This window comes from Saccostrea cucullata, unplaced genomic scaffold (genome assembly GCF_032062105.1).
Source record: "Saccostrea cucullata isolate Sc308-1 unplaced genomic scaffold, CSIRO_AGI_Scuc_v1 ctg277, whole genome shotgun sequence".
Lineage (NCBI taxonomy): Eukaryota > Metazoa > Mollusca > Bivalvia > Ostreida > Ostreidae > Saccostrea > Saccostrea cuccullata.
In genome coordinates, this window is record NW_026935934.1 from 484,889 (window position 1) to 500,488 (window position 15,600).

At 34.0% G+C, this 15,600-nt stretch overlaps 2 protein-coding genes across 2 annotated transcripts; both read right to left on the bottom strand.

Annotated features, from left to right (window-relative positions):
* Positions 1 to 456: 456 nt before the first annotated feature.
* Positions 457 to 9,127, bottom strand: LOC134244286 (uncharacterized). Its single transcript, XM_062726545.1, has 7 exons — positions 8,932 to 9,127; positions 8,723 to 8,839; positions 5,544 to 5,773; positions 5,262 to 5,387; positions 4,391 to 4,570; positions 3,330 to 3,372; positions 457 to 677 (listed from the first exon to the last, which is right to left on the bottom strand). Exons 1-7 carry the CDS (start codon positions 8,963 to 8,965, stop codon positions 484 to 486), a joined length of 924 nt encoding a protein of 307 aa, XP_062582529.1. The 5' UTR covers positions 8,966 to 9,127; the 3' UTR covers positions 457 to 483.
* A 334-nt stretch (positions 9,128 to 9,461) lies between these two features.
* LOC134244284 (carboxypeptidase B-like) lies at positions 9,462 to 15,113 on the bottom strand. Its single transcript, XM_062726544.1, has 12 exons — positions 14,990 to 15,113; positions 14,772 to 14,858; positions 13,946 to 14,021; positions 13,601 to 13,737; positions 12,931 to 13,009; positions 12,747 to 12,842; positions 12,217 to 12,321; positions 11,918 to 12,028; positions 11,278 to 11,368; positions 10,101 to 10,300; positions 9,868 to 9,952; positions 9,462 to 9,680 (listed from the first exon to the last, which is right to left on the bottom strand). Exons 2-12 carry the CDS (start codon positions 14,849 to 14,851, stop codon positions 9,487 to 9,489), a joined length of 1,254 nt encoding a protein of 417 aa, XP_062582528.1. The 5' UTR covers positions 14,852 to 14,858; positions 14,990 to 15,113; the 3' UTR covers positions 9,462 to 9,486.
* Positions 15,114 to 15,600: the final 487 nt, after the last annotated feature.

Sequence of the window (15,600 nt, forward strand, 5' to 3'; positions counted from 1 at the left end):
TTGACATCTACATTTCTTAACACACAGCAAATTACCAAGTCATTCTTTTTATCGAGTCGTAACATATTTTAAACCTTTAACTTTGTTTGACATGCGTAATAAAATAAAACAAAAAAATAATAAGACAAAATAAAGATTTATAGAGTTTATTTCTTATTTCTTTATTGGCGATAAAAAAATATCAGCATGAAACATTATTACAATTAAGTAAAAATATTCGATTAGAGCAACAAAAGTAATTAAAACAATCAGGTAGCAATCAATTTAATTTTTTAAGCCACTGTATCAACAACGACCAAAAACAGAACAAAACAAAACAAAAGCAGCGGATCGTCCTCATTCGATCAGCAATCTAGAAAATCAATATAAAAGAACAAAACCTCTGTCGTTGATGATGAAATACGTCAGAAAAGGCAACCTTCTAAAAAATTTATAAGGAAAATATTTTTTTTTAATTTACATGTATGCTATCCTTTCCTTATTTCAACATGTAATCTCGGATTTTAGTTCAAGCAGTTTTAATGGAATGAGATTTTGGGCTGTTACGTAAGACACGTCTTTCTTTAGACCCTGTAGGGTGTACACAAAGAATGCTGACGTCACTCCTTGTACGAACTGACGATACTCCGGTAAGAATGTCTCGTTTGTCGTCTTACAGAAGTGAGTGGTGTGACATACTGCAATAAAATAAATAAACATAAAATACACACTACAATTATTATAATCCGTGTACAGATCAAAGTACCTTGCTTACTTTTTAGCCGGGCTTATTGCTCAAAGAGCAATTGCAGGCTTATGTGATCCTGTTCAAGGCAGGATGTTGACCCCATAGTCGCCATTTTAAAGTTACGTGCAAAAATATAGTTCTTACTCTCAACCGCTTTTGAGATAATACAAACGCTAAATAAAGCAACAAAAATAAAACGAAGTTTTATCTATATAAAATAAACATTAGTAGTAATGACTTTGAAATCTTCATAAGTCAAAGAACATAGTTCATTAGCGTAAGGATTTTTGATAATCAGTGTTACCGTAGTTCTCTACACATACGAGGTAAAGCAGGAGAGGGAACCAGACTGGCCTGTTTGTTTACATTCAGCTGCGGTACCAGATTAATTCTGATTCTGACAAAATTGGACCGTGGTATTAGGATTGAAAAACTCACTGTCAGTGTCTTATCATTTATATTGATAGTTTTAAAATAATTTTTTTATCAGAATATAAACGTGATTCATGTAAGAAATCCATTCTACTCTGTAAATGAGCCCGGCTCTCTGTACTTCTGAGTACTTTGATTTATTTCCTGTAAAGAGATGTCATAGATATTTTATTGTCATTGTGTATTATTATAATATACGCATGCATTCAGAGTGGACCAAGTTCAACAGTTTAAAAAATTAGAATCTGGTATAAAGTAAATGGAACAGTGTTCGATGACATAGTTTCCCACCAATTGTTGTCATTCCAATGGGCACTTATTGTTCTCCTTTACTAGTCGACTGTTAAATATTCCTATTCAAATATTTTCGACAAATCGTTTTATCAATTACTAATTGTTATTTCCCTTCATAAATCGTCCCGATATGTCCAAGTGAAATTTACACCATAAAATTTGCTACATCTGTTTAGTATTTTTAGAGCCATATTGTTTTTTATATTCCTATGAAGAAGATCGAATTTATTCAAGAATTTCTACATATGAAAACAATTGTTGTGACCTTCAATTCGATATTAAGATATATCGATTATTTGTTGTCAATTGACAATGGTTGTTTCCATTCTTATGCCGACACGTAGTGTCCGGTTGGCTTGAAATAAAGGATAATACGAAGTCTGACACACCTGTTTCATATTAGGATATTTTGCTAGATAAGAACGTTAATGGTAATCTAACTACCAAGATCTATGATAAACGTGATGATTTTTACTTTGCAATCGTCAACTTCCCTTGCTTGTGCAGCAGCGTGTCCTTATCGCCTGAATGCGGGGTTAATATCTCTCGGCTGATTAGCAAGAGAATGCTCTACGTGTAACATGCAGCAATTTCTTCTTCTAGGAGGAAAGTTATTTACAAACAAGTTGATGAAACCAGAATATCAGCAGTCTCGTATAGTCATCATTTCTTGCACTTTTTGGAAAATACGATCTATCATTGTGTCAAATGTTGACTGAAATTTTTCATACTACATGTAACTGTTAGACCATTATTTACACATTGAATTGTCGACAGATTTTCCGTTATTTTCTGATCACGAGAAGGAGAACACGGCGATCGTGATCAGCTGGCAGGGAATACTCAGTCCTCAATGGTACCTGATCCCCACTTATGATGTTTTATGGGTCCGTGTTTGCTTCGCTCCTAATTTCTATTATTTAATGGACTTTTGGGCCCGAATACTGTTCGTTATCTCCACATCGTATTTCATGGTCATTACTTCCAACTTATCCAGTAGTAAAGAACATGCATGAGTACGATCAATTTCTAAATCTAGACAGGCTGGTGACAGATAAATTGATGGTACAAAGATTTCAACAATCTTTTTGAAGTCAGCATTTTGTAACTCTATGGTCGTTTTAATGACTTTGTTATAAAATATAACCTATATATATAGCTGGGTGGTATTTTCGCTGTTTTGTTTAATAATATATGTAAGGCCTTGTGTTTTAATACTAGAATTGTCTGCGTAATTAATTAATTCGTAGGGCTCAGGCGGGTGTGACAGATCAACATAGGATGCTTTCTCCTTAACACACCTGATACCATCTCTGGAATTCAGGGGTCCTTTTTATGCCCCTTTCGCATATTTGTATTGTGTAAAGACTTTTTTGCGATCGATCCCTGTTCGTATCTTAACCTTTTAACTTCTTGTTCTCATATTATCGACAGCCATTTTGAAAATTTTAAATACCAAAAAATTGTGAAGACACGAACACATCAATATTGTTCAATGTGAAATATAAATATATGGTTTTTATTTTTGGATAGTGATGAATGGCAATATTTTAAAAAAAAAATAAATCGATTTGGCAGAGCAATAAACAATGTATTGAGTTTTTAAATTGAGGGATTTGCAGAAAATTTGAGAAAAATAATTTTGGTTATACATGTAGAGCCCTGTTCCAATAAATATTTTGACTTAGTAAAACCTTTTAAATAACTTGAAAAACACAACCCTGAATTATATCATAAAAACAAAATGAGTTTTTTTTTGTGAGATTAATTATCAAAATTAGTAACTACATGCATTATGCTAAGCAAATATTCCGAATACATGTACATATGTAACTAAATACGAAACGATAGTAGTAATTCATTAAAAGATACCTACGCTTCCAAGGTACTGGGTCCAGAATATCACAATGACCAAAATTCTGGAAAAACAAAATAAATGTTTTAAAACAATGTATTTTTTCCCTTAAAAAAAATTACTTAATAAGCATATTTTCTTTGGTTGTTGTTAAAATCGTGATAACACAAATCTAGAGGCATTCTTTGTTATACCCCCGCTTGAAAAGTGGGAAGGGTATATAGTAATCGGTATGTTCGTCTGTTACGTTTTGGGGTACCCATCTCTTATCCGCAACTCCTCTCATACCACTGAATGGAATTTAATGAAACTTTCACAGAATCATTATTACATATTGTCATTGCGCACCTTGTATTTTACTGTTCGATCCGACACATATTTTGGGTTTCCTATTGCAAAACAAGGGCACTCCCATTATATTCATATAGGAGGCGGGGGTATCATTTAGTGAGCTCATTGCTCACAGTACCTCTCGTTTGTACTACATCCCAAAGTAAGACAACAGGAGCGCAGAACCACCCAACATACATGATTACAAGTCCATATTTTGCTTTGGGAGACCCGAATTTTAGGAAGTCAAAATTGCATTTTGCAATGATCTGTTAAAGTACGAATAAATTTTATTCCATGGTATAGGAGAAGTTGTGGAAAACATATGGGTACCCTTCAATATTATAGAAAGAATGTCCACATTTACGGGAAACCCTAAATACATGTATGTGTCGGATCAAAAAGTAAAATAGGTGTAAAATGGTACTGTGCTAAAAAGATTCTGAGTAAGTCTCATTAATTTTCATTCATTTGAATAAGAGGAGTTGCGGATAAGAGATGGTTACCCCAATATAGACGGACGGACGTACAAACAAAGAGACATCCATATCATTATATACCCTCCCATGAGCGGAGGGTGTAAAAAAGACATTGGAATGAGAAATTGGTCAGTAAACTACAGATTTGAATGTGAACAATAATACCACAATCACAGGTATACAAAGCACAACAGATTTTTTTTAAATATCAGCCGTTGCTATGTGAGAATTTTAGCCTTAAAAGATGAGAACATGGACCCTCATTTTACGTACCGCCACATTCATTACCACACGTGGACATGACCAGATATCGTACAGCTTGTTGTAATCAAATCCAGGTATGGCGCATTTAACACCCTCCTCCGAGAGCTGGGTTCCGTACATCAGGGCGGGTAGGCCGTTCTTGATTGGGGTTTCCACTTCCGTAGTAAAGGGCTCCAGGAAAATGGTGGACTAAAAGTAAAATTCTGTTTATTTTACATAACTGGTTAAAATTAACAGGGGATGTTTGCTCCTCTTTCACACCTGATCCCACATCTGGTTTTTAGAGGTCCGTTAAAATTTATTTTACATTTAATAATCCGGAAGACAAGCCCCTATGCGTTCAATATCCAAAGAAGCAGAAGTGATGTCTGAAAAAGTTTGTCAATGGGCTGTTCAATAATCAATTAAAAAATAATTTTGTACATCATGCGCTCTAAAAGTTTAAACAAAGATTTATTTTTTTCATTGATGATTAATCTAGGTAATCTTTATTATCAAGAGTTAATTCACCCGAATTTTCAAAAACTACCAAATCCAAGGGGATTATTATATCGATTTCCTTTCTGTATATCAGCTCTACATTATTCATGGTCAATAATGGTAAAATAACTAATACGTTTCCTTTCCTGCTTGAAGGTTTATCCTTAAATGCTTTTGTGTCAATAGTTTCAACGATCTGTCCTCGAAGATCACTGCACTATCAGTCATTACCGTAAAAGAAAAAAAAGGTATCGATCATGTGCAGTACTCTTTTTCAATACTCACCTCATGGCTTCCTAATTGTAAAGAAAAAAGATGTTTTTTGTTGGTCTCAAGGATTATTATTGACGTTCTTTCAAAACATTTGGTCATGTACCAAAAATCTCGAGAAATAACGTACTGTGAATAATGCGCTTTTTTCTTTGATCATCTTCATGCTGACGTCACATCCTGACGAATGACAAAGCAACCCTGTTAAGTTGAACTTCGGTGTGGAAAGTGTTTTATTTCTGAAATGCGTCTCCAGCTGAAATTTTTTTTATCATAAATTATTTTATTCAAATTAATTTAATTTGAATTCAAATTAAGGCCCATTTGGGTGTGAAACTGATCTTTGTAAAAATATAATTGCACTCATCTACATACACAAAATATAAGTAATAAACACGTATCAGTTTCTTACCCATGTCAACTGCCTGAAAAATTTATCAATATCCTGCTTCCCGTAATTTAGTTTCTGGGGTATGTATCTATCATCATATACAGGAAACTGGTAATCCACTCCAAACACGAAGAAGCCGTGTGACGCAATAGAAGTCAGGACTGTGGAGTAATACTCCGCCAACACGTAGGTGTTTAGGCCGCCCAGAAAGTAAACCACCGGATAGTCACCGACCTCCAGGGGGAAAAACGCTGGAACATGCCAAAATAAATAAAAACTGTTGTACAAAGAATTTGCAAATGTCGAGTGAACAGAAAGGTATAATGAAATACATGTATATGGAGATATCAAACAGTATTAATTATAAAGCTCAATAGTCCAATAAACACTACAAAATAGGAGCGGAGCAAACACGGCCCTCCAAAACCTCGGAGATAGGATAGGTGCAATGGAGGAGTGAGCACCCCTTGCCTACCGGTCACACCCGCCGTGTAGCCCTTGTCATGATCGGGAAATAACAGAAAAAATCCGTCAATTCAGTGTGTAAATAATGGACTAATAATTAAATAATGGACTAATAATTAGTATGAAAAACGTCAGTCAGCATTTGCATGACTCGATGATAACTTGCATTTGCTGGCAAGGTCATTGTATCGACAAAAGAACTAACGAAATGATGACTTTAAACTGATATTCTTGTTTCATCAACTTGTTTGTCAATCATTTACATCGTTTTAGAAATCACCCCTGTCAACGCGCGATCGGCAACGCGGATGCGATCGGCAACGCGGATCAAAACATTGAAGAAGAAAGTATTGTAGGGGGTAAATTTAAATAGTTTTGTATGTGCTGGAGTGTAACCAGCTGAAAATAAAATTAAAAGACATTTAATTTAGATAATTATCTACAGTTTAGGATTTACCGAGAGTAAATTTGGTTCACAGTTTCTGTGCAAATGCTACCGATCAAATCGACAATGTTCAAAATATCAAATTTTCATGCTTTGAAATAGTTTATTGTTGTTATTACCTAAGAACATTTGCTGCTTTTGTTATGTAACGGTTCTTGGAAGTATGAACTAAAAGATTTTAAAATTAAAACTACATACAATATCTTTAAACAAATTTTAACTGGAAAATTTGACAACCGCGAGGCGATCGTCAACGACATGTATCTTTTTATGAAGCGATCGTACAACATAGAAATAGCGATCGTACAACACACGAAATAAGAATAGCACAATTCAGAGAATCTTGTTGTCAAAAAGTTTATTTTGATATACAATAGATATTTTACATTCAAATTAGGCAATCAATCAGTCATTGTTATACCACTTTAAATCTTAAATTTTTCCTACATTTATATAGAAAATTGAAATTAACTGCGTAGATTAAAGAGATACAACTGAAAAAGAGTTTGATGGCTAACAAATATGTAAAGTAGATTTTTTACCTCAATTTTCATAACAGTGTCACCCCCCATCCCCACCCCCCCAAAAAAACCTAAATATCTTAGATGGTTTATCATACAAAGTGTAAGTAAAGGAACATTTTCTAAACTCAAGATTCAATTTCGGAAATGTGTTGTGTGGGATGGCGGGAGGGGGTGTTATGATTCAAGTTCTTGAACAAACAAATTTATCCAAAAATTACCAGCTGCCTTACCCGGATTTGACTACATACTGCAAAAGGGGGACAACCAGTCTATTGGTTTAGCCCCCCCCCCCCAACTTCAAATTAGCCTCCCCCCTTCAATTTGCTTCCGACGTCTATGAAAGTAAAGTTTTCACCCCACCCCACCCCCGATTCTACATTGTACATGTGCGTGCATGATATTAAAATTGGCAATTAATTTTTAAAAAAAATAATACTAATAATGATAACAGTTTTCAGTAAACTAGAAAATACACTGTAATACATATAATGCTGTTATATTAACGTGTGCGTGTACAAAACATTTTTACTGAAAATATTCGGTAAAGTTGCTAGGCATGCAAATTCCTTTGATCGTTATTTTTATATATTAATACATATCTTTTTTTTTATTTTCTGAAAAAAATTCAGTTTTTGATATGTATGCCAACTCCTGTAATTGAACTGCCATATCATAGACAATAAAACCTTTTTTCTATATTGCTAAAATTCGGTCCTATAACACTTTATAGGTGTCTGTTTTAAACAATAATCAAATAATATCAATAATTTAAGGTTCCATGGAGTTTTAAATTTTGTTCTCTTAAAATACGGACATTATTCAACTAATATACAAGATAAATTCGCTCTTTCCCTCTCGAAAATCAAATGCTCGGTATCTTGTTCTATTTCGACAGACTTTCCACCCATACCACATAGCTATCTATTACTTTATTTCATTAAAAGTATTTTATAAATTTCAAGTTGCACGATCGCATGTTTATCATATTTTCTTTGTTGTACGATCGCATATAGAGTCGTTGCCGATCGCCAAAACGTTTTGCATGTGTTCACTTCAAACCGTTATTTCAACGCTTTCTGTTTGATGAAGAACTTCAAATCGGATTTAAAATTTATTATTTACCTATTTACAATTCAAATGTGCCTTTTGGACTGTCGGGTATACGTAATAAGGTAAGAAATACCACTTAAACGAGCTTCATGTGTCACGTTAGGGCAGTCATGTTCAAGGAAAACTTAACTTTAACATAATATATGGCGATTTTTAATGCTTAGAGGACTTTTATGGTGTTAAACATGTCTAGTGGCATTTAAAAAGTCAGAAATGTTGAAGGAAAATTGCGAGGAAATAGGACAAAATAATGTTTTATTTAACCTCATCTTCCTCATGTAGTTGAATTTAACTATCCGCGTTGCCGATCGCGCGTTGACAGGGGTGGAAATTGTTCATACGGAGCATGCTCTTGCGTATCGAATCAACCGAGATAATATAAACTCCGTATGCAGGTGATGAAGGTATATTAATGCATAAGTAAGGAAAGTTGACGATAGAAAAGTTAAAAGTCATCACGTTTATCATACAGCTCTGTTGTTAGTTTACCATTAACGTCTTTTTCAAGTAAAATATCCACATATGAAACAGATGTGTCAGACTCTGTGGTATCTTTTATCTCAAGATCACCGGGATATAATAATACCCAAAAGCAACAAAACTATTGTTAATATCTTCTTCTTTTGCGATATTTATATTTTCACAATATTCTGTACCAACAGTATGCAGTGGACTACCGTCTCCCGTCTCGCTGAGTGTGAGTTGTCCGACCCTTAGAAGACCCTGCTTGTACGGATTTCCATAGTCCACGTAAATCCCAGACACAATGACAGCTAAAGGAGATAAAGGGGATAGTCTTCATAATGTGTACCTAGTATTTCAATTTTGATTCAAGATGCAAATTAAAAAAAAAATTGTGACCTACCTTCCAGAAAGAAGCTTAACAAAACAAGCTTCATCTTGGTCAGTCTGAAATTTTCTTTTATCTACCCAGACACAACAACAAACAATGCAGGATGTCACATGCATTCTTATGATAACGGTAAACCTATCAATTTATATACATTTTATTATCTATAATGATCATTTACGTTGTCCAACATTGTGACCTCTGTCAATAAAAATCTTTCGGATAAACTTTATTTCACCCATTCTTGGAGCGATAAAGAAATCCGCAAAGAATTGGATAAAACATTATATTTATCACAAAACATGATAAATTCTGCGTATCAAGTTTTTAAGTTCCTCTATGAGTAACCCTTGTGGCGTAATGAGAAATTGAGGGTTCGAATCGACTTCTGGAGACATTCGGCGGTATGTAGCCCTTATACAGACGTAAATATTTACGTATTGAAATAAAGGTAATACATGTACTAGTAATTGCCTTTTTCAAATGACCTCAATCTCAATCTTTATCCAAAGCATACTTGTAATGTTTAATAAAAACCATAAACGCTAGGAAATATACTCGTTTAATGTATTATAAATGTTCGTGACGAATAAGTTCTGCTGCAAAAGCTTTAAATCCAGCGAATGTTTCTTCTCCGGCTGGGATGATGTAGGACGAAGGCGCCACAAAGCCGTGGAGGCCGGTGTCCCGGAGCTCCACCGTGTAGGAATACTTGACGCCACAGGCGCCCTTAGCGTAGTCGTCTGCCCCACCAGCCGCGGCGTCTAAAAAAAGGACAGTTTCTGCATCATCACAGTAAAATGAGAAAGGAAGTGAATGGTATGATTTAGATTGATGTTATCTTAGAAAGATTCGATTTATTTTTAATATAAGGTGCCAACAAAGAAAATTTATTGATAGAATTTCATTTGGGAAGGTTAGGTTAGAAAGAAGATTCCTGTGATCACTTACATAAGACCCGAGTGTCCTCGCCTACAGTGAATGATTTTCCGTGAGTATGACGGATAGCTGAAGCTGCAGTTCGTCCAAGGTGATCCTTGAAACATGAACAAATGATGACCATGTAAATTAATTTCACATTGCAATATTTTCAGAGCAGTCTTTTGTTGCTTAAATGAATAAGAAGGTGGATAAGACTAAGAATATCTGAATTATTGAAATATGATCTGTTATAAAATACTAACCAGATCGCGGTAGTCGGCTGGTAGGACGGGGGTATAGCCCCAGGGGTAGATCCAGTATTGTCCGTATGTATGTACGTTAAGGTACGCCAGGAGATTCCCGTGTCCGCAGAGGAACTTTTCCAGATTCCTGGTTTCTATTTCCGAGGAAGCGTGAGTGCCTGAGTGAACTTCTTCACAGGGATTGTGGCTCCCTCCATTGTCTGGGAAATAAAGATGGGTTATTACACACGTTTACACCTGTTTAAGGTCCATTGATACTCTGATAAGAGAGATAACTCTTAATGACATAAATGTCTATTATTCGTTTATACATTTGCCAAGTTGGAGTGTTTTTTTTTTTGTCCAATTTTGTCCCGCAAGCTATGCTATAAGTGTTTGTATTTTACCTATTAAAAACATTTCTTTTGGAAACATATTAATTTTCAAGCAACATTTTATGTAAGTGAGCAGAGGGTTTATGAACCTTAAAGCAATATGAGCTGCATGTTTGACATCGGAAAATGTTATTTCAAATTTGTAATTAACTAATTTAATGACAGAAAAAAAAATCATTTATCAACTTCGGTTGTTCATGTTTGAATTTTTTTATTAGCTTTGATTGAAGCAAAATTGAATTATTGTCGTCCTGTACAATAATGATTTCTTATATAAAACTGTATATTCGGTTGTACAGAAATATTTCTTCTGAAACATTTTTAAACTTTATTTTGGGCTTATTGGTCATAAGGGCTTAAATTGCATACAAATTAATCATAATAGCACATTTTACCAGCAAAATAAAATTTTCAAAGCTACAGCTCATATTGCTTTAAGGTACTAAATGTTTCACTGAGAGGTTCCCAATACTGCGAAATATATGGAGAGAAGGTGCATGAATACATTTACCCTAACTATCTAATTGTCACTAACACTTCAATGAAGTCATTTAATGTAATGTCAATATTTCCTGTATCATATCAAACCATTTGGTTTAACTTATTGTTGTAAGGACGATAACTTGCTTACTATTTCTTACTAGTACATGTACTAGTATTTTCTCCGAACGAGTTCATGTTAAACTGTGATTTTACTAACATGCCCCATGTGGGGGCTTTAGTAAAATAAAGTTTCAAGGTAATCTACATACAGTAGAATTTGATGAAATAAAGTGATATTTTGGAGTCAGAATCGCCGTTACCTGGGTTCCAGTGGTAAGCAAAGTTTCGGTTGAGATCCACCCCATCACATCCATGGCCAATTGGTCTTCTGTTCTTTCTCCACATCCTGTCCTATAAATAGCGAAAAGAAATCTCATTTATTTCAATCCGTTATATTCTGTTGAAGCCGAACGAGTCTATATGTATATATATATATATATATATATATATATATATATATATATATATATATATATATATATATATATATATATATATATATATATATATATATATTAATTAAGCAGATTGATATTTTAGTACAGAACATTTCGTAATTCAAATAAACTGAGACTCTACACAGAAGAAATATAAAATTAGGATCACACAATAATAGAGTTCGATTATATTTGTTAACATTTTTTGTGTCTCCGACATCACTGGCCGTCTGTTTTCATCGTTTGTTTGATTAAAGATTTATTCACTAAATCTTACATGTTTTCGATTAGAATTATTTCCATCTTACGTGTGTTTGATCAGATTTATTTCCATCTTACATGTGTTCGATTAGATTTATTTCCATCTCACGTGTGTTCGATTAGATTTATTTACATCTTACGTGTGTTCGATTAGATTTATTTCCATCTTACGTGTGTTCGATTAGATTTATTTACATCTTACGTGTGTTCGACTGTACTCGTAGCCGTCGGGGTTCACCACAGGGGCGAAGTAGAAATCAAACTTTTGTAGCAAAGTATCGATGGTTCGGTCGTGTGTTGGATTGTTTGCCATCTGTAAACCATAAAAATTTTTCATGAATTCACATAAAATTGATAAACAAATTCATACCGTGAACTCTATTGCTTTTGTATTTGAAAGCAAGTATTCAAAACTACGTAGATTCTTTTTTAGGGAAATTGGGTTGAAATTGGGTTAACGGTGATCATCTACGATATAGAAATGTAGTCACTTCAAATCACCTGATCAATCATGTACAGGACTGTGGAGACGGCCAGCCATTCACGTGCGTGTATACCTCCATCTACATAGATAGCCTTTTTGCTGGAACCAACGTTATTGCTTATCTACGAAAAATAAAATCGGAGACTGGATTCAATGTGATTAATTGAAATACTGTGGTTTCATCAATATTCGTTGAGCACCAGTCTTCGAGGAATTCGTTGTTGAGCAGTTCCACGAAATTAAATGTGCAATGAATTGAGAAATGTGTTATTAATTTGTACAGACAATGCTTTCGTCCACGAAATTATGTATCCTCGAAAACGTCTGTTTTACAAAATCCACGAAAATAGATGAAACCACAGTACTTTATTTTTTTCAGAAATGAACATAACACTAACTCATGAGTACTTTACTGCATTTCAAAATTTATAAAGTTGCTAAAGGAATTAAACCAGTGTGTGACTAAATATTTAAATCTTTTTTTTTCAATTGTGTCTGTAGTAAGAGGTATAACTCAATGTAAAATACAAATTTTCATTATACTCACCTTTACGTATTTAATTGTTCTCCCCTCATATGTTTGCCCCATGGAATGTACAGACACACGAGAATTAGAGGCCAGTGAATCCAGGTAAGAATTTATCTATATATATATATAAAAAAAATAAATTAAATTTTCAATTTTCAATTTCTGGTTTCTCTGAGTGGACAGTCCATTGAGCAATACGTACCGAGGCATGGTCATTGAAAGAACCAACACTGAACGAGGTAGCTCTACGGGAACGAGAAGGCTCAGCCTCGTCTATCAATCTGTAATACAAATGGTTTTAACAGAAAATCAAAGTATTTCATGTTAAACCTCATAAAATAGCTTACCGGTAGTACAATTCTCTGTTAACCTTGGACTTTCAGTGAGGCGTGGTACATGTATTCTCGACGTTACATAATTAGCGTCTGAAATTTACACAGCTTTCATTCACTGTTGAAATATACATCGAATAGAAATTCGAGAGAATATCAACGAGTGAAGGGATTATCCAATAACAGCGTATCGTACGACAAAGAGATGGGGCTTAAGTCATCTCATCTTTGTCAACAACATAAAGTTCCTGATGTTATTGATTTCTTAGCCAATGAGAATCTTTCGCCATCTGAGAGATGTCAATTACGTAGTGCCGATAATGCAACGCCTTACTGAAATTCCAAGGATGGCAGAGATTTGTACTAAATAGAACCACACATTACATGGATATAAAACAATTATTTTGCTTCCATGAACAGGCAGAACTGTTAATCTAAACTGACAAGAATTCGAACCTGACATCTTTCGATGAATAAGATTCTAAAAAGACTTGAAAAAAGTTCTTTCGAAGCTCATCAAAATTGTTGCAGTTTACCTACTTTTGGAGATCACTGATCCATTGGTTAGCTTTGAGACCAAGTGACTCAACGTCATGAACGAAGTTGGCGATTTGTTCAGGGTTCACGCGGACGTCAAACGTCTCGTTCAGGAACCTGGGGGATTTCCAGATGTCCAGCTGTAAAACAAATACGTGCATTGCAGTGTGATTTTATCGAGTTCAAAAATTTGTATTTCATATTTGAATATTGTAATTGTTTTGAAAATGACCAATCTCTGAAGAAAAGTTCTTATCCTGCTGAATATTGCAACTCCAATGCAAGTTAACTTGTAAGATGGATATATTTTAACATGTTCAGCGTTTCTGATTGGTTAATATCACTCACGTGGTATTTCTGAGCCAGTGACATCAACTCGTGAACATCGCCAATTGTTTTGGGCAATATCTGTAGGACACTATGGCTGAAATTGAAAAAAAAAAATGCTATGTATGTAATTCTGTTATCAGTGTCAATATTGTTACACACATTTATTTCATTCTTATCAATGAAAACTTTTTTTAAAAATAATTATATTACTGTATTTGGTTTTAGTAATTTCAAACAATGAGAGGACGGCGTTTCAACAAACAAGTTCAGACTTTTGATATCTATATTAAATATTTACAAAATTATAACTGTTTTCTATATTTTCTGACAATATGATAGTGAATTTAAGTTTTTAAATAATGTCATTAATTTTGTTATTGAAGCTTTAAACACATCTTCAAAGGGTTAGATCAGGATTTTCCCTCCAAAAATGGATCTATGGATATTTCTGAACTACACTATATATAAGTGTGTAAACAAAAAAAATCTCCAAAATCACCGATACTAGTGCATGAGATATTTTAAAATTGTTTGGATATACATGTATTCTTTTTTGGCAAAAATTCCCTTACATTATACTTTCTAACTTTTTATTGATGCCGCAAAGTCAGTACTGACATGTTTGCTGAAACACCCTGTACATGTATACTAGAGTACAAGATGTTGATTTATGAAATGTTATTTTTTTAACCCTCACCGAACGAAGATAGTACTACATTTTTGGTCTTCCCTCCTGTTATCTGCCAAGATTACACCAATTTTGAATACAAGGTAAACTTAACATATTTTACACTGAAATCAAATGGGACTTAGTTGTCGATGTATTGTACTAACTGTGTTTTACCCGTCATATCTCTTGGTTGGACTTGGGTGTGAGAAACAGGAACCGACCAGCACAAAGATTATTACGGATTTCGTCCACATTGTATATCTGAAAAAAAGTCTTCATAAGTTGAATCGAACAACATGTTCATATTAATTTTATGCTCATATTATTAAGTAAATAATATCTTTAAAAATATATATATATGTTAATGTTCAGTATCGTTTGTTTGAACTTACGTGTAGGCCGATTGCCCTGAGTTTATTAAGACCAGTGGAAGGATTGCATCACAATAAGACTAGGTCAATGATAAGATAGGAATATACACGTTCCTGTGTTATAAGGTGTCCATAGGTTTTATCAAATTTGCATGCCGGTATATATTTTTGACGCTTTGAGATAAAATTATAAATACTTCCTCTGCTGATACACATTTCAGAAAAGATAATTGCATGTTATTTCGTATTAAAAATCATTAGTGAAAAAGACAACAATAATATCATAGCTTTCTTCCATGATAACTGAAAAAGAACGACCATTTCCAGATTTCATTGAGGAAAAAAATGGCAGTAAAACTGTTCTGAAAAATGTTCAGGTAAACGGCAAAAATCCGCAGAATTTCAGTGAAATGATAATAACCTAACAATTCGAAGGAAGACGCCCTTCAACATTTGATTAAATGATACAGTGTATTTTTAAACAAGGTCATTATGTCGGCATTTGAATTTGTGAGAGTGTGGGGTTTAAACGAAATTATTGAAATCCTTGTATTTTCAACTTATTTGTCAGTAGCCTGAATCGTTAAATTGACCCTACGTTCATGTACATTATGGAACATACTCTTGCTTAT

Coding starts and splice junctions, on each gene's coding strand:
- LOC134244284 (XM_062726544.1), bottom strand. CDS start 14,851: ATGTGGACGAAATCCGTAATAATCTTTGTGCTGGTCGGTTCCTGTTTC. Junction 14,022..14,771: donor CCAACCAAGAGATATGACGG/GTAAAACACAGT, acceptor TTTCAATTTCAG/CCATAGTGTCCTACAGATAT. Junction 12,843..12,930: donor CTTTCAATGACCATGCCTCG/GTACGTATTGCT, acceptor ATATATATATAG/ATAAATTCTTACCTGGATTC.
- LOC134244286 (XM_062726545.1), bottom strand. CDS start 8,965: ATGAAGCTTGTTTTGTTAAGCTTCTTTCTGGAAG. Junction 5,774..8,722: donor TAGTCCACTGCATACTGTTG/GTACAGAATATT, acceptor GGCATGTTCCAG/CGTTTTTCCCCCTGGAGGTC. Junction 5,388..5,543: donor TTTTCAGGCAGTTGACATGG/GTAAGAAACTGA, acceptor AAAAAATTTCAG/CTGGAGACGCATTTCAGAAA.